This window comes from Chiroxiphia lanceolata, chromosome 16, assembly GCF_009829145.1.
Source record: "Chiroxiphia lanceolata isolate bChiLan1 chromosome 16, bChiLan1.pri, whole genome shotgun sequence".
NCBI classification, from domain to species: domain Eukaryota; kingdom Metazoa; phylum Chordata; class Aves; order Passeriformes; family Pipridae; genus Chiroxiphia; species Chiroxiphia lanceolata.
In genome coordinates this window covers 7,790,572-7,817,524 of record NC_045652.1, presented here as the reverse complement: position 1 = coordinate 7,817,524, position 26,953 = coordinate 7,790,572, and the positions used below count along the sequence as shown (strand labels likewise).

General features: G+C 40.9%; 1 protein-coding gene across 1 annotated transcript; it reads right to left on the bottom strand.

The window, feature by feature from the left end:
* Positions 1-982: 982 nt before the first annotated feature.
* Positions 983-26,486, bottom strand: LOC116794877 (nodal modulator 1). The gene is made up of 31 exons (XM_032704049.1): positions 26,302-26,486; positions 25,929-26,018; positions 24,618-24,663; positions 24,088-24,188; positions 23,857-23,963; positions 23,599-23,671; positions 22,932-23,084; positions 21,628-21,765; positions 21,024-21,113; positions 20,295-20,400; positions 19,723-19,873; positions 19,058-19,235; positions 18,233-18,374; positions 17,271-17,402; positions 16,366-16,502; positions 16,001-16,088; positions 15,478-15,541; positions 14,238-14,333; positions 12,978-13,187; positions 12,595-12,677; positions 11,461-11,620; positions 11,211-11,337; positions 10,439-10,552; positions 9,654-9,781; positions 8,932-9,073; positions 8,025-8,108; positions 6,473-6,583; positions 5,048-5,149; positions 4,705-4,824; positions 3,658-3,750; positions 983-2,783 (listed from the first exon to the last, which is right to left on the bottom strand). The coding sequence occupies exons 1-31, from the start codon at positions 26,431-26,433 to the stop codon at positions 2,652-2,654; spliced, it is 3,630 nt and encodes a 1,209-aa protein (XP_032559940.1). The 5' UTR covers positions 26,434-26,486; the 3' UTR covers positions 983-2,651.
* Positions 26,487-26,953: the final 467 nt, after the last annotated feature.

Genomic DNA, 26,953 nt, shown 5'->3' with positions numbered 1-26,953 from the left:
TTCTAATTTCCCACAGAATTCAGCCATTTGCCCATATTTAGCTCACCAACCAAAGAATTAATCATTTTTTCACTATTGTGCCTGCAAAAAAAGAACAGTAAACACTGAGCCTTGAAAGTCTTCCAGTAAGAGTCAATATATTAAAAATGTTAGTCCCATCCTGCATTTATTCTCTGTATTAACATAAATTAAAGATGCAACAAGTAGCTTTAACTGACATTTTCAACAGGAAATACTGAAAAGACCAGTCCACCAGTACTGAGGTCTTAGTTTTACGAGCACAGAATCAAACTTGAGGTACGCAGAGCAAATGGCACCTAAATAACCAACCCCCAAGAGTACAGAAGGAAATCCTAATCCACCATTTCTGCACAGTGACACAGTCACGCTGCACAAAGCTCCTCTGGAGCCCCGTGCTCGGTTACACCAGCACAGCAGAGCTGTCACACCCAGGGCTGTGGGGGCTGCAGAGGTACAGGTACCACCTGGGTACCTGAGATGAGGCAGGATTTGCCCCTGCAGACTCCCACATCCATACAAACACTCCCCATTGCCTGGTCAGACAGCTCCTGGCTCACAGACCTCAGTCTGGGCTCACTTCCTGCACGTGGCACTTCCTGCACACTGATTGTTGTGCTTGTGCCTGTGTTATCTATTATTGGTTTCTATACATATTTGGGGATACTGATTTCTTGGCATTTAGTTCTGCTTTAGAAAATCATCTCACGCTTTAGTTTTCCCCATGTTCTCAAAGAGCACCACGACTCCTCTGCCAAGTGGGAAACTTCAAGCTATAGTTTTTGTTAGGAATAAACACTTCAAAAGCAGAATAAACCTCAAAATATGGGACTGGAAGCAAGTAGGCCATGGGTGTGCTGCAGAAGGCAAAAAAAATGACAATTTTGAGAAGAGACGCTGGGCAAATCCCAGCTTTAGAAGCAAGCATTAAATTAGCAAGAATTAGCACTTTTCTCTTTTCTTTTTTTTTTGTTTTCTTTTTATTAACAGCATTTTCAATGCTTAAGGTCAATCATCAGAAAGTCTCACAGTTCAGAGATCAGAATATCTGGTACTCTTTCAAGGCACATGGACATGTGCATTTCTTCCTCATACATTGCCTGCAGAGCAGCAGTAGCTTTTTTAACATTCACCAGCTAAAGACGTATTGAAAATGTACAATTTATTATAAGTCTTATAACACCTTGGTTTTTTCCCCCATATATTTCATCACAGCAATATAAAATTCCAGGTCTTTAAATAGAGAGCATAATTTATTAGAGCTGCATCTCAAACTCTATACATACACATTTTTCAACACTCTTCATTCTTATTATGATCTTGACAAAATTTCCCTCTGAGAGATTGGAAGAATCACCAAATGAAATTTTAATTATTTAGGCCCAAACTATTGCAAAGTGCCAACAAAATGAGCATAAAACCTTTAGCATCCAAATTTCTAAGAATGGTAGGGTTTGTAAGCTTAAATATTTAAATGTAAAGGGACTTTATTTCAAGTACTGTAAAAGAGAAACATTGCCACTTACTGGCAGTACCAATGTCTTTGCAATATTTGTAGGCATTTATGTACATCTTTCAAATGCTCTGTTAACCTTTATAGTATTTGTCAATAAAAAGCCCCATTAATATTTAAACTGTGTACGTCCAACTACCTACTTCAAGCAAGAATCAAAAAATAGCCTGTAAGAAACAGTTATTTATTACAGACTACATTGTTGGGACTGTACACATTTCTTACAGTAAAAAAAAAAAAACCAAAAGGCAAAAAAAGGTAAAAAAAGATAGAAATAAATCAGTCATGAATTGGCAAAAAGGCTGTGCATGGCCTGGGCAGGAGATGTGACCATCATGGGCAAATGGGTATCACCAACACCACAGTACAGCTTTGGAAGGAACAGTGCAGCCAGCTGGAGCCACCTCAGGAATACCAGAGGTCTAAAAAGAGATCACACTGAAACTGAAATTTAAACACTGCTTTTGCAACAGGATCATCAGAACTTACCTGATCATTAACAACTAACCTTACCTGACATTGAGAATTTGTCTTCATTGGGCAAAAACTTAATCAAAGATAACAATCACTGGACAAGAACTGAAATCACAGCTGTGCAGATGACACTCTTCAGTCAGGCTGCTGAACTGGAAGTGACAATGACATAATTCACCAGCCCAGCTATGTCCCCTGAAACTTTGTTTCAAGCACCACTGATTTAGTAGAATCCCTACGTGCTGCTTCTGTAAAGTGGGTATTTCAAAAGGTAAGGAAAAATAATCCCAAAATCTAGACACTGAGAGTGAAATCAAGTAGTCTATTACCATTGCTTTTATAAATCATTAATGAGGACAGCATGACCTGTTCCACTGAAAAAATAAAGCATTAATTGTCTTCAAGTATGGGAGATGCACTCACAGTTACAGCAGAGGCATTCATTTCATCACTTTACAACAAGGAAATCTATAGACTCCATAGAAAATTTACAACCAAAATGGAGCTAGTGTGACAAACGGCGCTCGTGTAGCAAAAACGAAAATGTCAAGTCTGCAAATTCAACAAAAAAAATGTATTTTAGTGGCTTTGCTCCCTCAGGCTCCAGTTTGACAGAGCACCACCTCATACAACCATTCCTTTCACCTCACGTCCGTCTTGTCTTCTGTTTTTTCGTCTGTCTCTTGGCATCCTCTGAGCCACCAGTGTCAGAACCTGCCTGGCCAAGAGCACGGACACCCTGCAGTCGAGTTGTCAGCTGGAGCAATAAGGGAATAAGCTGGGGGGAAAAAAAAGGGCAGCGAGTTGTGGTTACAGTGCTAGGTAAGGTCTGAACAATAATGTTCTCTAGAACATTTGTGCAGCCCCTCACAAACAGAATCTATTGCATAAATGGCACATCTACTAAGATATCAGAATAAGGCAGCAAATCTTGGGGAGGAATTAAAACCAAACTTCTGGGAATTCCTGATAATTCAAACCTGAAGTGATTGTCAGTCACCTTTTTTCCTGTAGTCATCTAGCCAAGAACAGTAGTTGAGTCCTGAGTCTAGAAATTACTGCTATTTTCAGAGGAGACAGTTCCAGTGGCACTGTAGAAAAACCTGGCAAATCTAATGTTGAGTGCTGTCTTACCCGTGTTTGAGAGGAAATCAAACTGCACAGACACATCAGAAAAGACTAGAAGAGCACAGCTTGTTAACGAAGAGGGGTGCAGGTATCTGTATTCCTCTTCAGAGCTTTGGACTAGGGAGGGTGTAAAGCTAAAGAGACCAGACTCGAGGACTTGCAAGATTTTTTCCAGTCTGATCATTCCTGAAGCCAATAAAATAATTATTATTTTTATTCCTATTACCACAGAGTCTGGTTATCTGAATTTGAATAATGCTGTATTTTTTCTCAGATCTACCAAATGAGAAGCCAAAATTCAGCCACAGAACCAGAACTCAGCTTCACACTAAGTTTTTTTTAAAGGAAAGTAACTGTCCAAAACGTAGCTATGTTGTGACTTTTCTTAAAATAAGTCACAAAAGGTGACTGTCACTGCTTCTCTTTTTGGATAAAAACCCAACAAACCCCCACTTAACAGAGTACAACATATTCACTCATAGGACAACAGTATTTGGATAAGAGCAAAAAAACCCATGCCCTACCTTATCATGGTTGTAACCAGCCAACAACAGGAGCAGTGTCAGTGGTAATGCAATATAAGATCCTTGGGCAATGTCTTGTTCAGGCAGCTTTCTCTGAAAACAGAGCAGACCACTGATTTTATTTTGTTTTTAAACAGTCAACTGTGAAATCCCTCAGCTCTAAGCAACATCAGCAACAGGATCATGTGGCATGTCCAGCCCATCCCATCTGACTTGCTTCCAAGTGCTGCTCTAAGATTTACTTTACCTTCCCCTTCAAAGCAAGTCCTCTGGATGAGATTCACTCATGTATTACCTTCTTCCTGGGGTTTGCTGTTTTGTAAAGCTAATTCACTGATGGTCAGTCTTCACAGTCAGCCTGGTGTGCTTCGATTTACCTGTCACATGCTGCCCAAACCTCTATGATCCCAAGGATACCACTACAGCAACCATACTAGCACAAAACCTTTCAGGCACATCTGCATCCTTCATTTCTAACTCCTGTTTCATGTTTCCCTCATGTTCCACTGGCATCTGAACATGCAGCGAAGAAGAAGAGAAACAGATCATCCAAGTGTTACAGAATGAACACCTCACTAAATTGACTGTCCTGTTCAGAACACACCTTCTCTCTCTCAAGGGACAAATTTCCTCTGATGCTAGTTTGAAATCCCTCTGTTTTACTCTCTACCTCAGCTCCAATAACTAAAGCTCTCTTTTTGGCCTTGTGACACTTCTTTCAAGGGATTTCACTTTTAAAGGGATTCAGACAACAATCCTTATCTTTCTCCTTCACTCTCCAGTTACTGCCACCTTTCAGTGAGTGTCACAGCTACAATCCTTCCTGACCTCCTTACCTGCCCCCTACAACATGTCAGGTTACCAGGTAACATCCCTGCCTGAGGCCTTAAATGTGGCCAAATCCAAATTCCTTGTCACTTTTTAATGCCCCCCATAAACCCCTTTATATTTACACTTATAGAAAGTTTGGCCAAGAGCACAAAATATATGCAGGCTGTGCCACCAGACATTGCTCCCAAGGTGAACACTGAAGCATTTTGTACTTACAGTGGGACTGAAAACCAGTGTAATGTGTTTGTGATATCCAATGGCAGTGAAAGAAACTTGAGGCAGGGTGTAGTCATACTGTGATTTAGACAATGTAGAATCCAGGAGCACCACGTAATTCTGTGGATAAAAAAAAAAATACACTCAGGTTGCAGCATCGGGAGCAGTCTGAGACAAAAACCACATTTAAAGGCAAAAGTCAGTTAAACAGGATTCAAATCTTCCAAGACATGGGTTAGCCCAGCAAGAATACAGCCCTGCAGGCACACCAGAAATAACACTTCATGGTCCTTAGGGAAAAAACCTGAAATGAGCTAAGCTAATTTTCCAGCAGTGTTCTTACCTCTCCATCTCGGAGCAGTGGTGGGAAATGGAAAAACAAGGATAGGCCTAAGTTGACTGTATGAATTGGGTTGTCAAGGTTTTCACTTTTGTAGAGCTTCACCTGTAAGTGAAAGAAGAAAGCACAAACCAGGTACTTCTGAGCCTGCACCACAATAGATAATTCAGACATCCCACATCTTCAGGATAAAAGCACTTCAAAATTCATCACGTGTTTATATAAACAGAAAGTTGTCAAGTAGGACACCTGGAAATGTTCTAATCTGGGATGTAAAAAGTCACAGAAACAGTCTGTTTATAGAACTTGAAATATTTAGGAACAACTGATGCCTGACATTTTCACGTATCTAGTGTGATATGTAAAGTAGTCTGTGCTGTGGATCACAAAACCGCTCACTTGTGTCTGTCTCAGATCTCAGCACATAAAAATTTCTGCTTTGAAAGGCAGGGTGTTGATATGGACCCACCAACAGCACATGTGCATTTATGTGCAACACAAGATCCCACCTAACATTGAACAGGCACAGGCTTGGATAACTTACATATAATCAAATTCTGACATCAGTTCCTACTGCCTTAAGACTGAACTGCAAGGGTCTAAATTTCCCCAAAAATATGGGAAACGTGCTCAGGGGCTCTTCAGTAAGGTGACACATTTTCCCTTCACACCTGCTCTAAGCGTTGGATCCTTTGGATGTCTCCCAAAAAACCCAACAGCTTAGCAATGAGATCTTGGCAGGTGAGATGCATAACAGACTAGTCTGAAAGAAATCCAGGCACTGCATTTATATTTGTAGATAACATTTCAAGGAGCTTTTAAATATGAGAAATGATACTATAACTCCTACCCCACTAACACCTCTTGCAGACACTTCCAGCATTTACACCCTAAACCAAAAGGATTACAGGTGTTTAGCAATTTTTTTGGATCCCAGTACAGTCTTCTGAATTTTGGAAATTTCACCTTTACTACTGGCCTCATATTGTCTTTTATAACTGTACTTTTAAATTCACATGTCCTATGGTATTACTGCATTCACATGGCACCTTCTTGCTATCAGACATGCAGGTCAAAAATTCCAGGTGTTTCAGGAATTAGTACAGTTCTCTGATACAAAGGACTCATTTCACCCTTGGTGTTTTGATACCTCTACAGACAGACCATCCCTCATCAGGGAAGTAGATCCCAAAATTTACGGCCAACCAAGTATTTTCCATGAAAAATGGAAATATTAAAGCAAAGCTGTCAGGAACACTGCAATCTTAATTCTATCTGGAATTCAAATTCACCATCATGAAAGTATTAGTTCTAATTTGAATTAAATGTGTTCTCTGGCCGCTGAACAATTTCCAGTGATCCTGTAAAAACACCCAAAGTGAAAGCAGTAACAAATACACTTGGCAAAGATGAAAGGCTTGAACTTACACATAATGTGGAGAGATATTCAGAAGATGTAATTACATTTCCACTTAAATCAAATTGATTAATTTGCCGGAATGCTATAATATTTACATCATCAATGTCACTGTTCCCAACCTGCAATGTAAAAAACAGTCATGTTTTCACAGTTAACAGAGGACAGTAACACACCTGTCAACACAACACAAATATTGCTTATCATTTTAAATAAAAAGTGAATTTTGTTCTATAGGAACCACATGGAAATTTGAAGGCTTTCCAATTTCAAGTATTTGTCCTCCAGAGTGCACAGCTTCCAATTGCAGACATTATCAGCACAAGGCTCATGACATCAAGCTAAACTAAAAATGGAAGTATCAAAGGCACACACTATTCTGGAAGAGGCTGAGGTACACACAGAGCTGCCTGGTCTCAGTATTTTGCATCTGTGCTGAGAGATGCATATTACTGTGCTAGGATGTTTACTCACTTGATTAATGAGGAATATGCTCATATCATAATATAACCTACTTCAAAAATACATAACTTTATATTCTTCAAGTGTTTAAAACACAAAACGTTTGTGTTTCTAAACCTTAACTCTGATCAGATCAGAGTAAGGAAAGACATTTACTCAAACAATAACTATAGTAACAGACAGGTTATGGTTAGGTCAGGGGTCACAGTCTGGTGCCACTGAGGCTGTACATTTTTCCTGCAGGTGTTTCAAAAACTTCCCTCTCCAGGAGACAATGGCAGGCTCGCCAGGGTAGGATTAGCAAAGGCTACTGCGAATAGCTGCCACTTGAACCTTCATCTTCTGGAATGTGGGTATCCATTCTCTTCCCCTTCCCAACCAGCAAGGACTCTTAGCAAGAAGACACTAAGGACTTGAAAGACTTTTGCCCTTCTGTTTTGCTGCAAAGGAGGGCACTCTGATCAGGCAGGTGTCTGAGCTCAAATAATGACCATCTCCCACTGAAAAGCTCTGGACAACTAACAAGGCTAATTAACCTTTGTTGGATGTCAAGAGAGAAATGTAAGGCAGCTAATCTGGATCTGTAAGGATGGAGGAATATTTAACAAGCATCCATCAGTTTTCAATTCAAAGGTATTATTAATTTTATAAAGACTTGCTAGTCTGAATGACAATTTCACCCACATCAAGACTGCAGGATTTGGACCAAATAAAATGTAAAAATGTATCAATCTGTAACTAAATACAAAGATAGGATAATATGGCAATTTATGACATCCTCAAGTCAACTACTGCTTTGTTCCACATCATAAAGAAATGTTGAAAGGTATTCTATATATTTATTCTCTTGTTTCTGGATGTATAGTTTTTATGATTGTGAAAGAATCCTTTTCACTTGTTTACTGTTTGGGCTTTATCTCACTTTTTATTTTGAGCTGTGGTGCTGAAACACAATATGGGGCCCATATTTAGGGAGCTAACTTGCTGAAAGGCACTTGTCTAAACAGAATGCGTTCACTACATTGCTGCTGACAGAACAGGCATAATGCCTAGACAGATGCATTTCATATTTAAGTGATACTACCAAAAAAAAAAAATTACCTCAATGGCCCGATGCTGTGGTAAAGCTCTTTCAATGTGATCGTTGCCTTCAGCTTTGAGTTGGACATGATACACACAACCAGGCTAAAAGCAACATTCAGATGATAAATCCCAACACTGAATAATACATACTTTAATTTTAGACAGCAGTAACAGAATTTTCTAACATTCCATTTAAGATACACAACCCCAAAAGATTTAACTCTATGCAGTTAAAAGTTTTCTTAATCCCAAATAGAAAATTTAACTCAATAGCACTATTAGGGGTGTTTACTGTCAGCAAATAAGAAAGGGCTATCACGGGACTTGCACCGGTTTGTTACATCGCAGTATTAAAAGAAATCAGCTTCTGTGAAGTGTTCTAGTTAGAAAGAAAACACATAAACAGGATTAAACATTTGCTTCCTGCTTCAGCAAATTGGTTATTCCATACATAATGGTCCTGTAAATTCAGCTTCCATATTTCCTGCAGAACAGCTTCCTTCACATACATGCTGTGCAATCAACATCATACACACACCCAACACCCTGCTAAAAATAGGCTGGCAGCATTTTCACAAGGGAAACTAAATGCTTCCCCAAATTCTTCTGCCTAATAAAATTCCCTGCTCTATCACCTGAACACCTGTCAGACACACTGAGTACTGACCAGGGGCTCAGGTCATGTCCCATGAGCTGCTCAGTGTTTGTGGGAGGCCACCACAGTTTGCTGCCATTATGTTCCACAGACTTACACAAGTTTTTCCCCCTTTTACTAGACTGAATGTTCTCTACATGACACTGTTTCCTCACACACAAAGACTCAAGGGAATCTGAGCTAGCAAATGTGATGGGAAAACAGAAATCAGCAACTAATTTATAGAACACATTTTATCAAGTAAAGGACAGAGAGTGTTCTAATCCTTACCCGAAGGCCACGTAGCCTGAATTTGCCCTCTTCATCTGTTATCGTGTCTTCTCCATAGATGCTACAATCCTTCTGTCCCACAGCTTCCACTGAGACTCCCTGCTCAGGCTCTCCATTTAAAGAAGAAACTGTGCCATAACAGCTACAGGTATAAACAGAACCAGTTGCTACAGATGTGCAGATGATGTTTTAATGCACATTTTAAAGACATTTTATGTTATAACTGATGGGAAAAGTGCTTAATGTATTTAGCATAGCACAGAGAAAGAAAGGGGAATTCATAATGTGTATGTAAAACAGTTTAAATCATTAGAATTCACTGCAGTTCAGAGCACAACTTTAGGAATCCAAGTTCCCTAACCTCTATGAACAGCAACTCTTTCTTACCCCTGAGGGCAAGGAAAGGGAGGATCTGGAAGTCAGACATTCGAATTGGTCTGCCATACCTAGAATAGTCCTCTCCCCTCCCACTGGATGCAGCACAAGCCACTGACACAGTGCTTTCATAGCAATATTTCTCTCTGTAGCCCTGCCAGTTGGGCTTAGCTATATAGCCACATCCACGAAAAAAGGCTAATAAAAGTACTTATCCACAGCATAATAAAGTAAAATTGTGCCTTTGAAAGTCTCCTCCAAACCTGCAGAACAGAGGTGTGCTACAAAAAACCCACACATTTGGCATAATCCCCTAGCATTTTGCATGGCATTCCAGCTCTACTGACCTGTAAGCTGTTCTGTACCCAGTTATCCGAATTTTAAGATTTTGTCCTTCCTGCACTTCAATCATTTGTGATGACGGTTCAAAGCGAAATTCTTTCATCATGGGTTTAAAATAATACTGCCCTGGGCTCTGCAAAGAGGCACAAAACAAGCTGTTTACTCACAGTGATGCAAAATTTCACCAACTGCAAACAAATAGGCTTTGCAAGAGCTCCCTGAGGAGCTGAAGTTCTCTGTTCCAATCACAGGTTAAACTGGTCGGAAAATGTGAGCACTGAAAAGCAGGGACCACATTGGACAACAAACCAATGGAACTCCACCAGGTGACAAAGTCTGAAGAGAGAAAGGAAACTACAGCCCTAAAACCTTATCACAAGGCCTCAAGGACAGGAAAGTGACCACTAAAGAAGGATGTCTGCAAGGAAACTGTTCAGGCATGTCTACACGCATATACAGATCAATAACCTAATTAGATTTCCTTGCTCTAAAGACTCTCAAATGATCATCAACAAATTGGCTTGCTTCATGTTTACAGACTGCAAATTAGTAACTGAGATCAATCAACATCATCTGCTACCTGTCGGGGAGAAATCTCTTGCCATGTTAGATTTCACATCTTTCACTTGCTAAGATTTCAAGCGCTGTCCACTCTCAGGGATCTACATCTCCATCGTGGGCTCAAAGGAGACCTGCCACTCAGGAGAGTTGATAGCATCTGTATTTGGGAGGGCAAAGTAGCACAGCATCACATGTGCAGCCACAGCCAGAAGAATCAATTCTAACTTACCAGATTGGAAAAAGTCAGCATGCCATTATCCTGGGTAAGGAGGTTGGACCGAAATACCCCTCCACTGAGAGACAAGAGAACTCCAGCGAGAGCCTGGTCATCCTCTGATTTGATCTGGTTTTGCAAAATCAGTAATGGTAAGTGTAAGTGAGGGTTGCTTTATGAGGAAGGGTTCAATTCAGAAGCTCCTTGCAGCGTGCAGAGATGGGCTGGCTCTGAGCACTCAGCTGTAGGTAGAACTAACATCTGCAGTGCATCCCCTCTGGCCAGATCACAGGACTGCAGAACCTTCTGCTCTCAACACCTGGGCACTCACAGCCACGGCACACACTGTGTGCCACCACAGCAGTCATTCTCTGTCACTTCAGAGAACATGCCAGGGGGCCAGAACAAAGTATCCCAAAGACTGGAACCAGGCTGTAGTTGGACCAGACTGTACATGAAAATATCACCCTGAGGGATAAAAGTCATTAAAAGAAGGTGGTCCAACTCTACAAAAGCAAATAAAGCCAGTCTTTTGGACTGCAGGCTCTAACTTTCATTCTGTAAGCCTTGAAAATTATCTTCCACATGGCAAGTCACAGTCTACAACTGAGCTCACCCACTGAGACTTGTTTCCCCATGACAAAAATTATTATCCAAATAAAAATAAGTTATCCCCAAATCCCACACCCCTTTGTCTTCATCTGGAAGACATGGGTTAACTTCCTTGCCTGTCCAGCCCTAACTGCACACACTATTCATTCAGAACCCAAAGTGTTTAGCACATTACCTCAAAGGTCACCCCAGCAAGAGCAAAAGCTTTGAAGTCTCCAACTGTTCCTTCAACTGCAGTCAAAACAAAACCTTCCTTCTGAGCAGTAACTGTATATTCCAAGTCACTGTGGAGTGGCCCAACACTTCATATAAAGGGAAAGCAGAACTTGTTTTAAAAAAACACTTGCATATCACATACATGTTGTCAAGTTATCACTGTGTTTTAACTAAAGAATCCAAAAGATCAAAAGAATTCTGTTATTTACCTGTAGGCACCTTTTTCATTGGTGAATACTGTGATGAGTGGGGAAGTTGCCCCCTTTTCACTAATGACAATCTCAACACCTTCCAACTCAGGATGAATTCGCCCTTCCAGAAATAAGCCTGCTTTTCCATGAATCTCTATCAGCTTTCCAGGACAACTCTCTGGGTCATTGCAAAGGGGATTTAAGACAAACAAGAAAGTCAAAAACACACACTGGCTTACAGCAGGAGTTTAACTACTTCCAAAGTGATCAGCTGATGTCCTTTTACCTTAGGATAAGAGAGCAACCCGCACAATTTTACGGCCTCTCAACATATCTTAAAACATCTAAACATTGCCAAAATCAGTAACAAAATAGTTTCAAAGCTATAAGCACATCTCCAAAATAAACCTTCTGGATTTCCTAAGTGGTTGGAGGATTCATTAAGTTACACATACTGCAGCCACACGGAGATGATGGCAATATTTCCTTCTAGCCAAGGTTACACTGAACTTTGACCACATTCTTTGACTTAAAATTTAGGTCAGCATGTGTCATGTTTAATGACATTAATTAAAATTTCATTCCCCCCCCCAATGTATTTAGAATGTGCAAACAAAGAGTCACGTAGAAAGAGGTACCGAACATTTCCTAGTGATCTCAAGCAAAGTGTGTCCACTTAGGAATCTGAGGGCAAGGTGGACACTGACTTAACAAGTAGCATCAATCAACTGATGATAACCCTGACAATTCTGAAGTTTACTTTTTTTGGTAAATACTTTTACTGGTTAAAAAAATGCAACAGAAACCTGAATTCGGTAACAAACTCAAAATACAAACACTGTTTTGCACAACTATTTTTCTAGATTACAGTAATATGAACAATTCTCCAAATCTGGTGTAATATCCAAAAACCTAAACCTTCCTCTTGTGCCAGGTGGTTTTTCAGCACTTGGAAGCATATCCTGCTGATAAAAACCATACTTGCATCCTCTATCAAATATCAAATTCCAGAATGAAACTGGCCCAAAGAAATAGCTGTAATTGAAACTATTCTAACATTACCTTTGAAGAATTATTCATATGTTTATCTATAAGGATACATTTCTGCCTTAAAAATCTACTCCTTTCAAACTACAAATTACTTATATTTACCTCCACTAACAAATGCTTCCACATAAGGTGGGTAAAAAAGCAGCTCTTTTGATGATGGTGTCACAGTAATTTTCTCTCCAGACCTGTAAAACACAAATAAGATATAATTAGAAGAAAACCGAATTAGTAGCTCTCATGTGTAACAGAGTATGGCACACTGACCCAAGAATCCATCTAAATACTCCCAGAAAAAAGTATCAACAGCAGGCTAAGCAAACTTCTTGCTATGCAGTACTAATTTCCATTTAGCTGACAGTCAGCAAGAAGCACAGGTACCTATAGAGTAGCTCTTTCCTATATGGAATTATATCACTATTCTGTGTAGTAAAAACACCAGACAATAGCACAAAAAATACAGCTTGTCCATTGGGGCTTGGTATTACCTTGCCCAGTATGAAAATTCATATAAGAAGGGTCCTTGGAGCTCCTCCACCATTTCTTGCACTGGGGGCTTTGTTCCTTCCTCCTCTTGCCCCTTCTTTTCTCTCTCCTGTCGGCGGCTCTCAATCTCTGCCAGCTGCTGCTCCCGCCGTAATTCCTGTATGGATTTCAGGGGCCCTAAAACTAAGGCAGGTTCACTGTCAATGGATGACCTGAAAACATGGAGGAGAAAACAAAATCATCTCCTTCCATATGGAGGGATAACAGCTTGTTGTATCTGTCAATTACTGCCTTTATACCACAGCAGAAGAGTCCCAGGATATTTTTTAAACCCATTCTTTTTTTATTGTGCTGTTTATTCCAAGCATAAGTAAAACCTTTAACCTTTATATCAATCTTACTACAAGAAACAGTCATTCAGAGGGGCTACAGGTAACCTACCTGGCCTACTTACAGCCCTCACAAATCCTGCACCAGCACACTATAACCATTCTGCTGTCTCAGTGTTTCCTTTCCAGCTGCTGAGGTTGCCCAGCAGTTGCAGTGATAGGTTCATTAAACACAGAGGACTCAAGGCAATACTCTGCAGGTAATGTTCTCTGAAAAGAGGTTTTCTACACTCAAAAAAGTTTGAGAACCCATAGTCTAGAACAAGTAGCCATCAGCAGAGCATTAATAAAACACTCATCATTATCAGACACTTCCAGGCAGATTTGGCACCTCATACAATTAAAGCTGTTAGCAAATCAGTGCTCCCTAGTGAGCTGTCTGTTCAGCTAAGCACAAATTGGTGCATTAGTGTGCAATCACTCTGCATGGTTTTCCTTTTATAACCCTCTTCACACCAGCAACAATGCTCTAAAGCAGCAGATTTTCATTCCGAGGAAACAAAAAAGGAAAAAAATAGATACCAGAGCTAAAAAGCTCAGACCTAAGCTAAAACAATACCCTCTGAATTCTGAAATGTCACTTCATTAAAGTGTATAAAAACTCAGAAAATCATTCCTTTTTACCATGACATACAAGTAGAGAGGGGGGCTATATTGGAATGAAGAGACAATGTTCAAATTGAGGGCTGGAAATTATTTAACTATCTCAAAAGAACTCAAAGCACATCTTAGCATAAAAACCACTTGCAGTCTAGACTTGGACAACATCCCCTTAGGAAGCAGACACTGCAGTATTAAAACTGGAGTAAAGCTTTATGAGAGCCATGTCTTTTTCTTCCACTTTTTATAGGTCCAAGATTTCTTTGCTCTTACTTAATGGTAATAGTCACATCCATCAGTTTATCAGTTACAATCGTGCCAAGGACATGGTGTCGAACCGCAGTGAGTGTCAGTATGCTGGGAGAGGACCTGTAAATCAAAGGAACAAAGAGATGAATTCAAGGTCCCCCTCCTAAATAACCAAATCTTACTTAGCAGAGCTTGTACTCCCACCCCCAGGACTGAAATGCTTCATAAAAGACAATACAGAAATCACACAGCAAAGTGCAGTGCTGAGATGATCACATATGGGAAAGGGAGTGTTTTCCAGCTCTAAACCTCAAACCCTGCATGACACTGGTCAAACCAATTCCTTCCTTTGTGCCTCCTGCCTCCTCTCAAGCCAAAGCTGCTTTGATTGATTTCATATGTGCAACCCCTTTACACAGAAGGACACTCAGAAGTTTGTCATATTAGACACAGATCACCAAAATGCCCCAAGTCTAATGGTGCTTTGCTGCCAAGAGAGGGTTTCTGCTTCTATCCATTCAATCACCTTGTGCCAGCTCTCATGTTTAGTAATCTCTCTTTTAAGTACTTTTAATTCACTAACATAACAGAAGATAATCAGATTTTAATGCTGAATTTGTTTTCTGCCACATTCATGAATGAGAAGTGGCCTGAGAGTAGAAATCCTCTTTGTTCCTTGTAAGCAAAGCGCCATTAAGCACATCACCAGACCACATTCTATAAATAACTAATAAAACTTGGCTGAGTTAGGAAGATCAGCACTCTTTACTTGTGATTAGAGTGAATATTTCCTCAGCTTGCAAAAAATGGGGTGAGTAGAATCAAATCACCAGAGATTTGGCACTAGTGATGTGCAGTGGTGGTCTAGGCCTCTTATTAAACTTACTGTCCTATCTTCTGCATTTCAGCTCTCAGAAGTGATCAACGGTTTTCACTGAAATAACTCTTCTTTGTTACAAAGAAAACCCAACACTAGACAGAAGGCCGACAAAAATATTCATTTAAAGAGAGAAAAGCATCTTTAAAGCCTATCATTAGTTGATCTTGGGGTTTTTTTAAGATAGAAAGGGCAAGTTGATTTTGGTTTTTTTTTTAAATAGAATGGGCAAGAGAACACATTTGATACAACTTGCTAAAGCTTCCCCCTACTGGACAGTCCTAGCAACACATCCTGAACTGCTGAAAGCAAGCAGCTGCAGCAGAAGGCAGCTTTATGAAAAAGCATGCTGAGAGGCATAAGATCATAAACAGATTACACTCTTACGTGTCATAAGTGTAATACTCGTGTTCAAACTGGTGGCAGGACCGTGGGGTCACTTCATAAACACCTGTAAACATTAAGCCAAAGAATGATCTGCTGAAAAAATTCAAGCTTACTATGTTGGCTGAATTCTCAAGAACAAATGAGACCAGAGGTACAGAGACAACTATAAAATTCAACTATAAAATTCAACTATTGCCTTTCACACAGACACTTTCTAACGTGACTGGCAAATAGAACCCATACAAATGAGATAATTTTGAGATGATCTTCATTCATCATAGATTAAGGTCCATCACCAAGAAAAAAACAGTAATATTTTACTTCTGGGATCTCGATCTAGGTGAAGGACTAAATAGCGGGAGAAATGGAGAATTCTAAAAACTTAGAACAGGCTTTTTATATACAAATATAAATAAGACAATGCCTTTCAGAAACCTCAGAAACCACAACAGAATTTTTTTTTTAAATTCCCAGCAGTATTAGTTCTTTTTCATTTTTTAAACTAACATTTTAGAGCTGTTACCTGGCTTTGAAAGACAGAATCTATTCACTCCTTTGGACAGGTTATAAACACCAACGTTCTCTGGTCCATTTCCATCCTGATAAAATTCCTGTGAAGCCATAGCACAATTCATTATTAGTAAGTACCAAACAAAAAAATGAAAACAGTATTTGCCTAAAGACACACTAATGCATCTTTTTTATAGCAGCTAATATCACAAGACCATTTTACCAAATCTAAGAGATAAATTTTAAAGCACTCTGAATGTCAATGCTGCTGTGCTGTATAATCCTCTAGAGGCACGAGAAAGCCTTGATTCCAAGCATAATCCAAACCACCTGTACAAGGTCATTAAAAAAATAAAAGGATGTTTGTGTCCTACATACCAGTGTGATTGCATGAGAAAGAGAACACCTCAGCATATATCCAGTCTGCCTGAATTCTACTCCTGACACATCTTCCTCCATGACTTCCAGTTCCAAAGACTTATTCTTCCAGCACCAGTCTTCATGTACAATGCTTACTAGAATACATGCCACACAAAGCATTTTAGTAATGTAAAACTCTGTAAGTAAGGGCAAGTTTTGTGGTATTAAAAGCTTGTACCACTCTAATTTCCCTGACAATAATCTTTAAAGCCAGATATACAATGACACTGCAACAACAGACCTGGCTCACAGCACTGCAGCGTCACCAGGAATGCTGCACATTTCCTATCAGAAAAGCTATACTATAAAAAGGAATAATGAAGCCTGGTCACCCTGGAAGGCTCCTCAATGTGCAATACTGTTGTGACAGCCAAAGCAACCTAGAGGACATCACAACCTAACCCAATTTATCCCAGTGGAAAGATATTCTGTTTCCTGCATAGAGAGCAATCTTTATATATTTCTATGCCTTTCCCTGGAAAACAGCTTTCATGGGCCAAAGTAAGCTGGCCAAAAGACATACTGCTACTAGCAGCAGTGCTCTGGAAGCAGCAGAACTAGGGTGTGCCCCTGTTCTCAGGCTTGGGACAAGCCAGCTCATGATAAAGCCCATCTTCCTCACACCAGCCATGCAGACCAAAAAACCCTGGGGAGCAGTCACCTTTAAGCTGACACAGGGTTTTAAACATACAAGACTAAGAAAACCTGATGCACTGTTGTATAGCATTTTTCCAAATTCTCTTGAGTTTCACAGCTAGTTCAATGCTGGGCATAGTGCAAAATTGATAATAACAGAAATGTTCAGATTAAGTCAGAAATTTAGCTATTAAGGTACCACTCTAAGCAGCTCCCCATGATCCTACCTTTGTATTTGCCTGGGAGCACATTCTCAAAGGTGAAGGACACCGAGTCCCTGTTCCCTGAGAGCTGCAGGGTGCGTTTCTCCCCTTGCCGGCTCACGGACTGTAATGTCACCATCAGGTCACCACACAAGTCTGTGCAGGGAAGAGCAGAACATGAGGATGTTTCCAATCAAAACTCTACTCTTATTTCTTAGGCACATGTTTACCAGTGGTTTTATGCATCCTGCACAACTTTTCAGACTGTTAATCATATTCTTTTATCTAACGGCAAGTAAAAACCTGAGGCCAACATTAAATCACCTCGCTCTGCAAAGACTACAGGGCCCACTAAACACCTGAGAGACAGAACATGAAGTGCAGAGAGGATTTAGAGAGGAAAAAGGAAGGTAAAAATGACAAAAGTCAGGCTCCAATCATCATCTGTTGAAATCAGTGGGTAATCAAGGAAAGTAGCAAGAGAGAGGAACCTCAGACTAAAATAAAGACAAAAAGCTTATGAAAGAGAACAAAGATTGAAAGCTTCTGTGAGCACCTTGAGCATCTATTCTGGAGTTTTTACATGCACTGCTTTTTTTTAAAAGATCTTTTTCACCTCCAGTACTTCTCTGACTGATGTACAGTACCCCTACTGTCAGTCAGGAGCATTTCCTTCCAAAATCTACCCATCTTCTGAGGAAGGAAAACAGGTCAGAATTCCTTCCTGAGAAAGGAATATTTGCTTATCCCTAGCAAGTACTAAAAACAGGTACATGACTTTACTCCAAATTTTATTAAGACACCTTACTAGGCCATAACATTGACCAAAAAAAAGAGCTGCTTTATCTACAAGTTGGAAGTTAAAATTACTTACCTGCTGGTGGGGCTAACCACAGCAAGTGTGTTGATCTAACCTGTACCCACTCACATGTGCCGTGCTAAAGTTCTCCATTCCCATTGACACTTCACTTTCAAAATGGGCTTACCTAAACAAGAGATCTTCCCTGAGACAGATGCCAAAAACTGAGAGAAGGTCACATCCATTATTGGTCTGTCTGTAACAGTAACAGGGAACATTTTGGGTTTCAAAGCCAATCCTGCTCTGGTCTCAGCCTCTGGAATAATCACCTGTAGAGTATATGACAACAAAACATCACCAGCTTTCAGATACTAATCCAAATACACCCACTATGCTGTCCTCAATCCATTTATCAGAAATTGGAAAATGGAAATTTACTGTAAACCCCAGGCAAAGCAAAGCCAGCCTATCAAACATGCTTTTCAAAAGTCTGAGTGACTTCCACTCCAGGGTGTCCTGCAGCTTCTACATGAGGCTATGTCTCTGTCTGTGAGGACAGTTAGAGGCCTTATAACCACCCACTTGCTCATCTTTCAGCCTGAGCTATCTGCCACAATGCAAAATCTATAGGAGTTCTGCTATAGGTTCTGCTGTGACCTGTCATCCCAGGAATCATTCAGGCACCTGAGAAAGGGACACATTACAGATCTGTCCCAGGAGATAATAAGAAGTGATCTAAGGGACATCACAACTAAGAGGAGAGAGAAAAAAGAACTTACAACCCAAATGGCCTGATCTCCTTTTAAAAAGTGTAAAGGACAAGGAGCATGAGAATCTCAGCTTGTTAAGGAAACCAAAAAAGCAAATAACTGTCACTGTTCAAACAGTGCAAACAGGAGAAAAGGACTAGAAAAATCTAAATTCAGCTTTTCAAATTTTAAAAATTAAATGTTTAAAATCTTTTAAAACACCACGATAGTCCCACAATGAAGAAATGAAAGCTCATTCTTACCTGAACGTTGTATGTACCCGATTTTGCCTTAAAACAAAATGCTCCATGAGGGTCAGTTTCTGTTGTAACTAGTGCTGCTTTGTCTTTGTCTTCAGGTATCATGGTTACCTTGTATTTACTAATCTGCTTGACTGTGTCAGGGAAACGAGTTACTGAGATTCGGCCACACACACTGAATCTGTCAAATAAATACCAGTCATCAGAACCAATATTTGACAAAAATCCTAAAAAAATACTTGTTTTAAAACTTCCTTAAAAAGTGAACCTCACTATGTTAAGGTAATAACACTTGAATTGGAACGGATTTCTCCTGAAACAGTGTTCCTATCAGAGATGCTACAAGCAAACACAGTGGAGCAAGTGCACTCCCGTACAATTAACACATCTTTTCTTTTAGGAAGTCACCATGATGTTATGTTACATTTTTGCAACTTGCTTCACTCTTCCCCGCCACCAACCCAATCACTTCAAGCACCTTAACTATTACTCAGCAGAATACTGCGGACAAAGCATTACCCTGCACTCATGCTGTTTTATCTACCTTGAATTTCTTGAGCAGTATTTTGCTCCTGACAACAGTACATGAGCCTGGGCATGGCATGGGAAAGGACCAGCCATATTTCAAGGCTTTGTCCACACATTTTCAGCACACCACCAGTACTTACCCTGTTGCAATGATGTTTGCCAGCTGAGGTGTATTTGGGGCGATCTTCACAGTAATAGTATCAAAAAACAGGTGTTCTTTCTTGGCATGAATTGTGTAAGTACCTGTTGTTATGTTCTCAAGGCGGAAAGAGCCATCAGCTTTTGTTTTCACTGCAACAAGTAACAGGAAGAGTTAAAAAGCAGAGCATGTGTTGACTGTCTATCCTTATGTATCAACAGATCCAGAGGGCATGCACTGCTTTAGACTATTTTAAATTTATATTGCACAACAAGGAAATGACATTATGCTTTTTTACTAGATCAACCATCATTTCTGTATTTCATAGTACAACTTGGCATATGGTTGAAAGAAATTAAGATATTTTCAACAGCACAACAAATGAACACCTAACACTCTCACCTAAACCAGAAAATGCAAATCAACTGCATGAAAACCACTTTAATATTTAAAATACATTGCAACAAAAGTAGTGTATTATCCTGAAGGCTTAATTCCATATCATACACTAGTCCTGTACTTGAGCTTAATAAAAGCTTCACTGTAGCAACAAAGATCAAAAGCCCTGCATACCTTTAATCTGATTGTTCAGAGTCACAGTGGCATCAGCAACTCCTTCTCCTTCAGGACCATTCAACACTCTGCCTGTGACAGAGAAACCCATCACATGGAAAACAGGCTGAAATGGGAAACAGTTAACATTAGTCTTTACTCAGGAAATGCAAACACACTTACAGCAATCAACACCAACTGTTATCTCCCCATACACACATAAAGGAAATTTATTTCTAGCTCTAGGAAAAGAATGTACCAGAATAATCAGAACGAAAGCACATATTGATCTCCACGCATCCCGTTCCCCTAAGTACAAAACACACATTCTCAATTTATGTGCCTCAGTAGAGTTCAGAAGGGCCCAATAACAGATCATAATGCCATTACACCAAGCACTCTGCAAACCATAAAAACCCACAGGCCCTTCTCCAGAGATGTGACAATCTGAATGAGAAAATTTAAGCAATCTCAAAGATTACTGCCTGGTTGCAACATGGACACGAAAGGGAGCATAGTAGACAGCTTTCCCCTATTTTCTTTATTCCTAGTAAAAAGAACCCAAGTATAGAAACACAGCATAATACTGGGTATTGTCTTGTACCTGCTGTGCAAGGGGGGTATGTATAAACAAGCATCTTCAACTTCTACAAAGAAGTTTTTCTACAATACACCTGCTTTCTGCTAAACTCAGTGATTCTTTTACAGGAATGAGTGGCACAAAAAGACTACTTCCTCTGCAGGCCTTACCTCAATCTGTAAACTGTCATGTTCTACAAGGAAGTCCAATCTAGACGGGGCAACATCAAAGGTGATTCTCTCTCCCCTGTAGAATGGTATCTGAAAAAAGACACATTGCTTTGACCCCTAAGAAGCTGTGATGACAGAATGATTTTCCTTTATCAGTTTCTATGCCCTCATTACCATCAGACACCTTTATGAAGGGTCTAGTGAGAAAAAATAACTCAGAGGGATGGAGACACAAATATCCGTAATATTTCAAGACTGATGGAAACCATGAGATTATCAGAAGAGACGGAAAAGTAACCCTCTACTCAGAGGGCTGGATGTGCAAGAGCTTATAGACAGGAGACTATATGATTGCTACAAGGATTAAAGGAATGAGAGAATCTTGGATCCCATTTCTAGAGCTGAAGACTGAGAATGCAGGGCCATCACTCTAGACAGTGCACAGAGAACCATGCTCCCACACCACCCAGACATAAGAAAGGGAATGGGAAAATAAGAAAATAGAGAGCTTAAAGGAGAGGAGGTGGCAGTAGCACGTTTTAGTTTAGAAAATGAAAGTTAAGAACTCACTGAATAGACAACCAATTAATTTCTAGTTACTTACCACAGTGTACTTCCCACTTGGCAGAGAAAGAAAGCTGAAAGATCCATCTTCTTTAGATACAACATTGCACAAATAGGATAAAGACTCATCTCTTGACTGGAATCCATCCACGGGAGAAATATTGCAGCCCACAACATCCTGTGGTAACAAATGCAATGCAATCCTTTTTCTCAAAACAGAGAAGACAATTTGGGGGGCATGTAGGAGGGTTCAAAATACTAAACTATGAATGATGGCAAGTATAAAACCAATTTAGAGGCAAAGTTTGATAACATGACTTAAAATTCATGTACAAGTAGAAGAGGCAAAACCAGCCAATCCTGAACTTCGTGGTAACAAGAATAGAAAACTGGGAAATTCAACATTCCCAGAGTTCACTGCAAGACTTAACATTAACTGACTTCAGTTCTGTGGACAAGGTTAACATTACAAAACAGAGCTCCACAGAACAAATCACACTACATGACAAATGTTTCACACTCATTTCATAACACACTCATAAGGTGGCAATAGAAGCCATTGAACTTTGTCTTCCCATCAAGAAGACAAAGAGCAATTAAGACCTCATGCTGAAGACAATTCACAGCTACTGTACAGTGAATTTCAGGATTTGTCTGGCAACACCTTGTGCCTTGTGCAGGATGCTGGTCTTCTACCACGGAGAAGTATCATTCTCATGAGGGAACACGTTTACTAACCAATATTTAATGTGCAAAAAGGTGCAAAAAAGGTGTAATATTGGAAAAATAATATCTTAAAACTGTAACCCTGAACCTTGCTGACCCACAAGGAATATACATATCGATAACATGCTGTGAGCCATACTATATTTTGCATTTGTTGCCTGCTTCAGTTCAGGTCTTAGTGTTCTATGCCCCTGAACAGCCTGATTGTTGAGGAATCCGGCTGTGTGAAAACAATAATAAAAAGGTCAAAAGAGTCGACACTAAAAGAATCTTCTAATTTCTTGTGTCCAAAAAAAACATGTAAACCTCAAGCCTCAATTTTGCCAACATTTAAAAGATGATTATTGTGTTACACATCTGAGTAGTTCCACGGAGGTCAGAAGAAACTTGGCATGTATACAAATATTGTATTAAAAGGGCCTTGTTGGGGAAAATAATAAAAAAAAAATGCAAAAAAACTCAAACACAAAAATACAGCTTGAGGGGCTGTACAGTTTATGTTTTCTACAAGCCAAGCTCAGTGAAGGACAGAGATGAGCATCAGGGCAATATGAATCTAGAAGCTATTTAGCTGCTTCTTATCTGTGTCCATATTAAAAGGTACTGATAGACCATTACCTCCTTAGTGACTGAAGAAGAGAAAAGCAGAAACATGACCCCTTTCATGGGTTCTCCATCGCTCCTCACAGCCCCAGACACGTTGTAGCCTGCAACAATCAGGGGGCTGGCAGCATAAGCATTGGAACTTGTCACCCGGACCACTGTCTTTGCCTGAAAAACAGAAACATACAGGCATTAGATCTCACAGCACCTAAATAACAGTCAGACCCTGTGTATTCAACAACAGAAACAGAGCCCAGGGCAGCAGTACTCAAAGAGTGTCCACAGGCTACTCAAAACACAAAGACACTAAAGCAAAGACACTTTGCAAAATGGTATTTTTCCCGCTTCACTGATTCAGGAAATGGTCAGGATCTCAGAGCTCCTCAGGAAGTAAGCAGTCTGAGAGGAAAGGATTAGAGCACCTGTTACAATATGCAAGCTCTTGCAAAACGGACAGGATCAGAAGACAGAAAGCAAGAACTCATTTCCCAGTCCTACCCTGGCCGGCTTCACTACCTCCAATCTGGATCTGCACAGGGCAGCTTCCTGACTACCCAAATTAAATGTCTGAAAACTCCATTGACCTTGCCCACTCACAAAAACCCTTCCTCACACTAATTGATCAGGTCAAGCAGATCCACCCTCCCTAAACAGGCAAACCAGAACTTTTGCAGGCTCTAACCTCTTTCAACATCCAGGTGGGATGCGATGCAAAGATTTCATATTCGCCAGGAAGCACTTTAAAGAAAGCAAACCTGCAAGGCAAGAAAGGAGTTATGTCTCTTCAGAAACAGTCACAAATGTTTGTTTACAGAAAAACAATTTTGATACATATTAGAAAAAGTATTTCAGAACTATTACAATCCCAGTTGTTGTGGCAGAATTGAAAGAATCTTGTGTAAATGAACAGATTAATTAAGTATGCACCACCCACACTCACTTTCCTCCAGGTTGTGTAATAGTTGCTTGTATGTTTATGTCACTGCCAGCATTTCTCAGTGCAACCTGAACTCCAGCAGGACCTAATGTCTGACCCTTGCTGAGAACCTGTCAAAATAAAAAGAAACCAGTGTATAAATGGAAAAAAATACCTTGAAGAGCTGAAGCAGAATGTTTTTTACAGAAGCTGAATTAGTGCAAGATGGAATAAATAAAGATAATGGAGTCTAACCTTTCCATTCACAGAAAACCCTGTGAACACGAAGTTAATATCACCTCCCTTTGTGCAAATGTCATTAATGCCATCCACATGGATGTCTACACTGGTTGGTTCTGGAACAAAAGAACGATGAAACAGCATGGTAGTTAGTGAGAAAGCAATCATGAAGAAATTCTGCTTTAGCTTTACAAAACTGTCACAGAAATGTATTAGTCCAAGCATACAAGTGTTGCTCTGGGAGTCTTGCCCCAGCTAAGTTTAAACATCTCCAAATCCTGAGGCTGAAAATCCTCTTTCCCCCCTCCCGCTGCAGCCACTTCTGTCAAAAACACACATTCCTTCAAATCAGTTCAAGGGTTACTTTGTCAGTGTCTACCATACAGCTCTATTTTCCCTGGTACAGTAAGTGCATTTCAGTTATTAAAACCACACAGTATGGCTTATCTGTCTTGAAAAGCACTTGATTTTCACTGCCAACTGCAAGTTAAAGTCCCACATTGCAGATACACTGTCCTATTGTAAGAAGACAAATAAGCACTTACCAAAACTCCACCCTAGGGGAGGCTCAATTTTAAGAATGAAATCCCCCTAAAAAATAAAAAGCAATAACTGTCTTCATTGATCTAAATTCAATTTAGCTAAATTATAAAAAAAAAGTCATAACACGAGCATCACGCTGCAGAGAGGAACACAAAACTCAAGTGTACCATTCTCCTTCCCTCTTACTTCAGATACTCTGTTCAAAGAAGCAGCAAAATCTACCCAGACAGGCCGGGATACTGGGCTCACATCCAGCCAGCTAAGAGCAAAAATTAAGTATCACTGTGTTTATACCACTTCAAGAACAAACACGGCTCACATTCAAGCAGCACAGTGCTAGAAAGTGTTCAAATCTACCTCTACCTGCCCCAACAGATGGGTTCTAAATTAGCCTTTAGTATTTCCACTAGATCCAACTCAACCACTCTGCCCAAACATGAGACAACAAAACTTCAATCCTATTAAAAGCTCTGCTCCAAAAGGGTATTAATCTGCACAGGGATCCTCTTTATAGTGGCCACCAAACGTGTTCTGCCACATATATTCTGAAGTTCAGAATGGAAAGGTTCAAAGGCCTAAGAATGAAACCACTGAGATCAGAAAGCATCTTACATTCTTAGACTGGGAAGGGAAGGAATTATTTGGAGGTTGAGCTAGATGATCCTTAAAGATCCCTTCCAAACCAAACCATTCTATGATTCTACTTCTGATCCCTACATTAACCAGCTCTTTAAAAGAGCAAACCACTTTGACTGTCTGAGGGCAGCTTGCAATTAATTTGAATGTAAACATCTTTCCAGTCTAATAGACATTAGACTTCTGATACATTCTGAGCTTCCTGTACCATTATTTCATTAAGATATTTTCAATATCTGCAGTTAGTCATTCAAGTTATTTTCAATTCAGTCGTATCAAAACACCTTCTCATACACAACTCCTTCCATTTCTATAGGCAGAAAACAGAAAGTTTTAGCTGTACTCTGTAGTAACCTGTACTTTCTGTGCAGTATTTGTACAGCTGCAGCACACAGCTGTTGGCAGTAACTACGGCTCCCAGTGCTGCAGTCATTCCAATAAACAGCGCAAATGCAACACCACAGCTACAGCTACCAGGCTTTTCTCAGCATCATTAGCACTGAGAAATAAAGCAGATGCCTTACAGAAAGAAAAAGCTGAAAGTTTGGTCCAAACCACACTAAATCACGTCCTGATACTAAGGTTTCACGGGAAGGGTGTTCTGAGATTTATCCTGGCGGTAGATGGGGAGGCGGGGGCAGCACAGAGGGGACAGCGCAGGTGGTGCAGCGTCTTACCTTGTCATAGAGGGGAATCATGAAATACCCGTTGTTCGGAGCACAGTCTGTCTGGTATTTCAGAGTACCGTGTTTTGTATATAACTTAATCTAAAAGAAGCAAACACAACAAGGGCGCTTTAAAACAACGCTAGGAAGGCTGGAACCAGGCACCGTCTAACCAGGTGCTCTCACAGAGCAGCACCCGCCGTGCCCGGGGGCAGCAGGACGAGGTTCACGGCGAGCAGCTGCACTGCGTGAGGCACAGCCCGGGCCCGAGGGAAGGAGACCCGCAGTCCCACCGGCCCCAGCCCGCAGCACCGGCACCCTGCCGGCGGCCCGGGCGGGAGCGCTCAGGAGGGACCCGGGGGCAGCCGGGGCCGGCGGCGCCCACCTCGATCAGCGAGTAGTTGATCTCCACGTCGGACTTGACGAAGCCGCCGCAGCCCACGACGATGTCCTCGGAGCCCCGCGCCAGGGCGCAGCACAGCGCGCAGAGCAGCGCGGCCGCGGCCCGGCCCCGCATGGCCCCGAAGCTCCTCCGGCGCCTCACGGGCCCCGCCGGCCCCTCCCGGCACCGCCGCCCTGAGTCAGCGCCGCCGCGCGACCGGAAGGGCTGCTCCCGCGGGGGCGCCCCCTGCCGGCCCGGAGGGCTGCGGCCGCTCCCGGGGTCGCTCCCCGGGGATGCCCCGCTGGACACTCCCCAGCCCCATCCCACTGCCGGGGATGGCGTCAGGATGGGTTATCTGTGCCCCAGGCTGAATCTTCGCACGTTTTGTAAACGTAACTGATGTCGTCAGGTAACTTCTGCGAAAGGAATTGGTGTCTTCGAGCTGAATTTTCTCACGTTTTGTGAACACAGCTAAAGTCAGATAACTGCTGAAACAGAAGCTGCTGAATAAAGAACTTCGCGTTTCAAGCACTGCGCGAGATTACGTCACACGAATAAATATGCATTGTGTAGGCGGAGAATATTTATTAGGCGGGTTCGTGTAATGTAAATTTTACCATATAAAAGACGTAATTTTTTTTTTTACCGCTTGGTG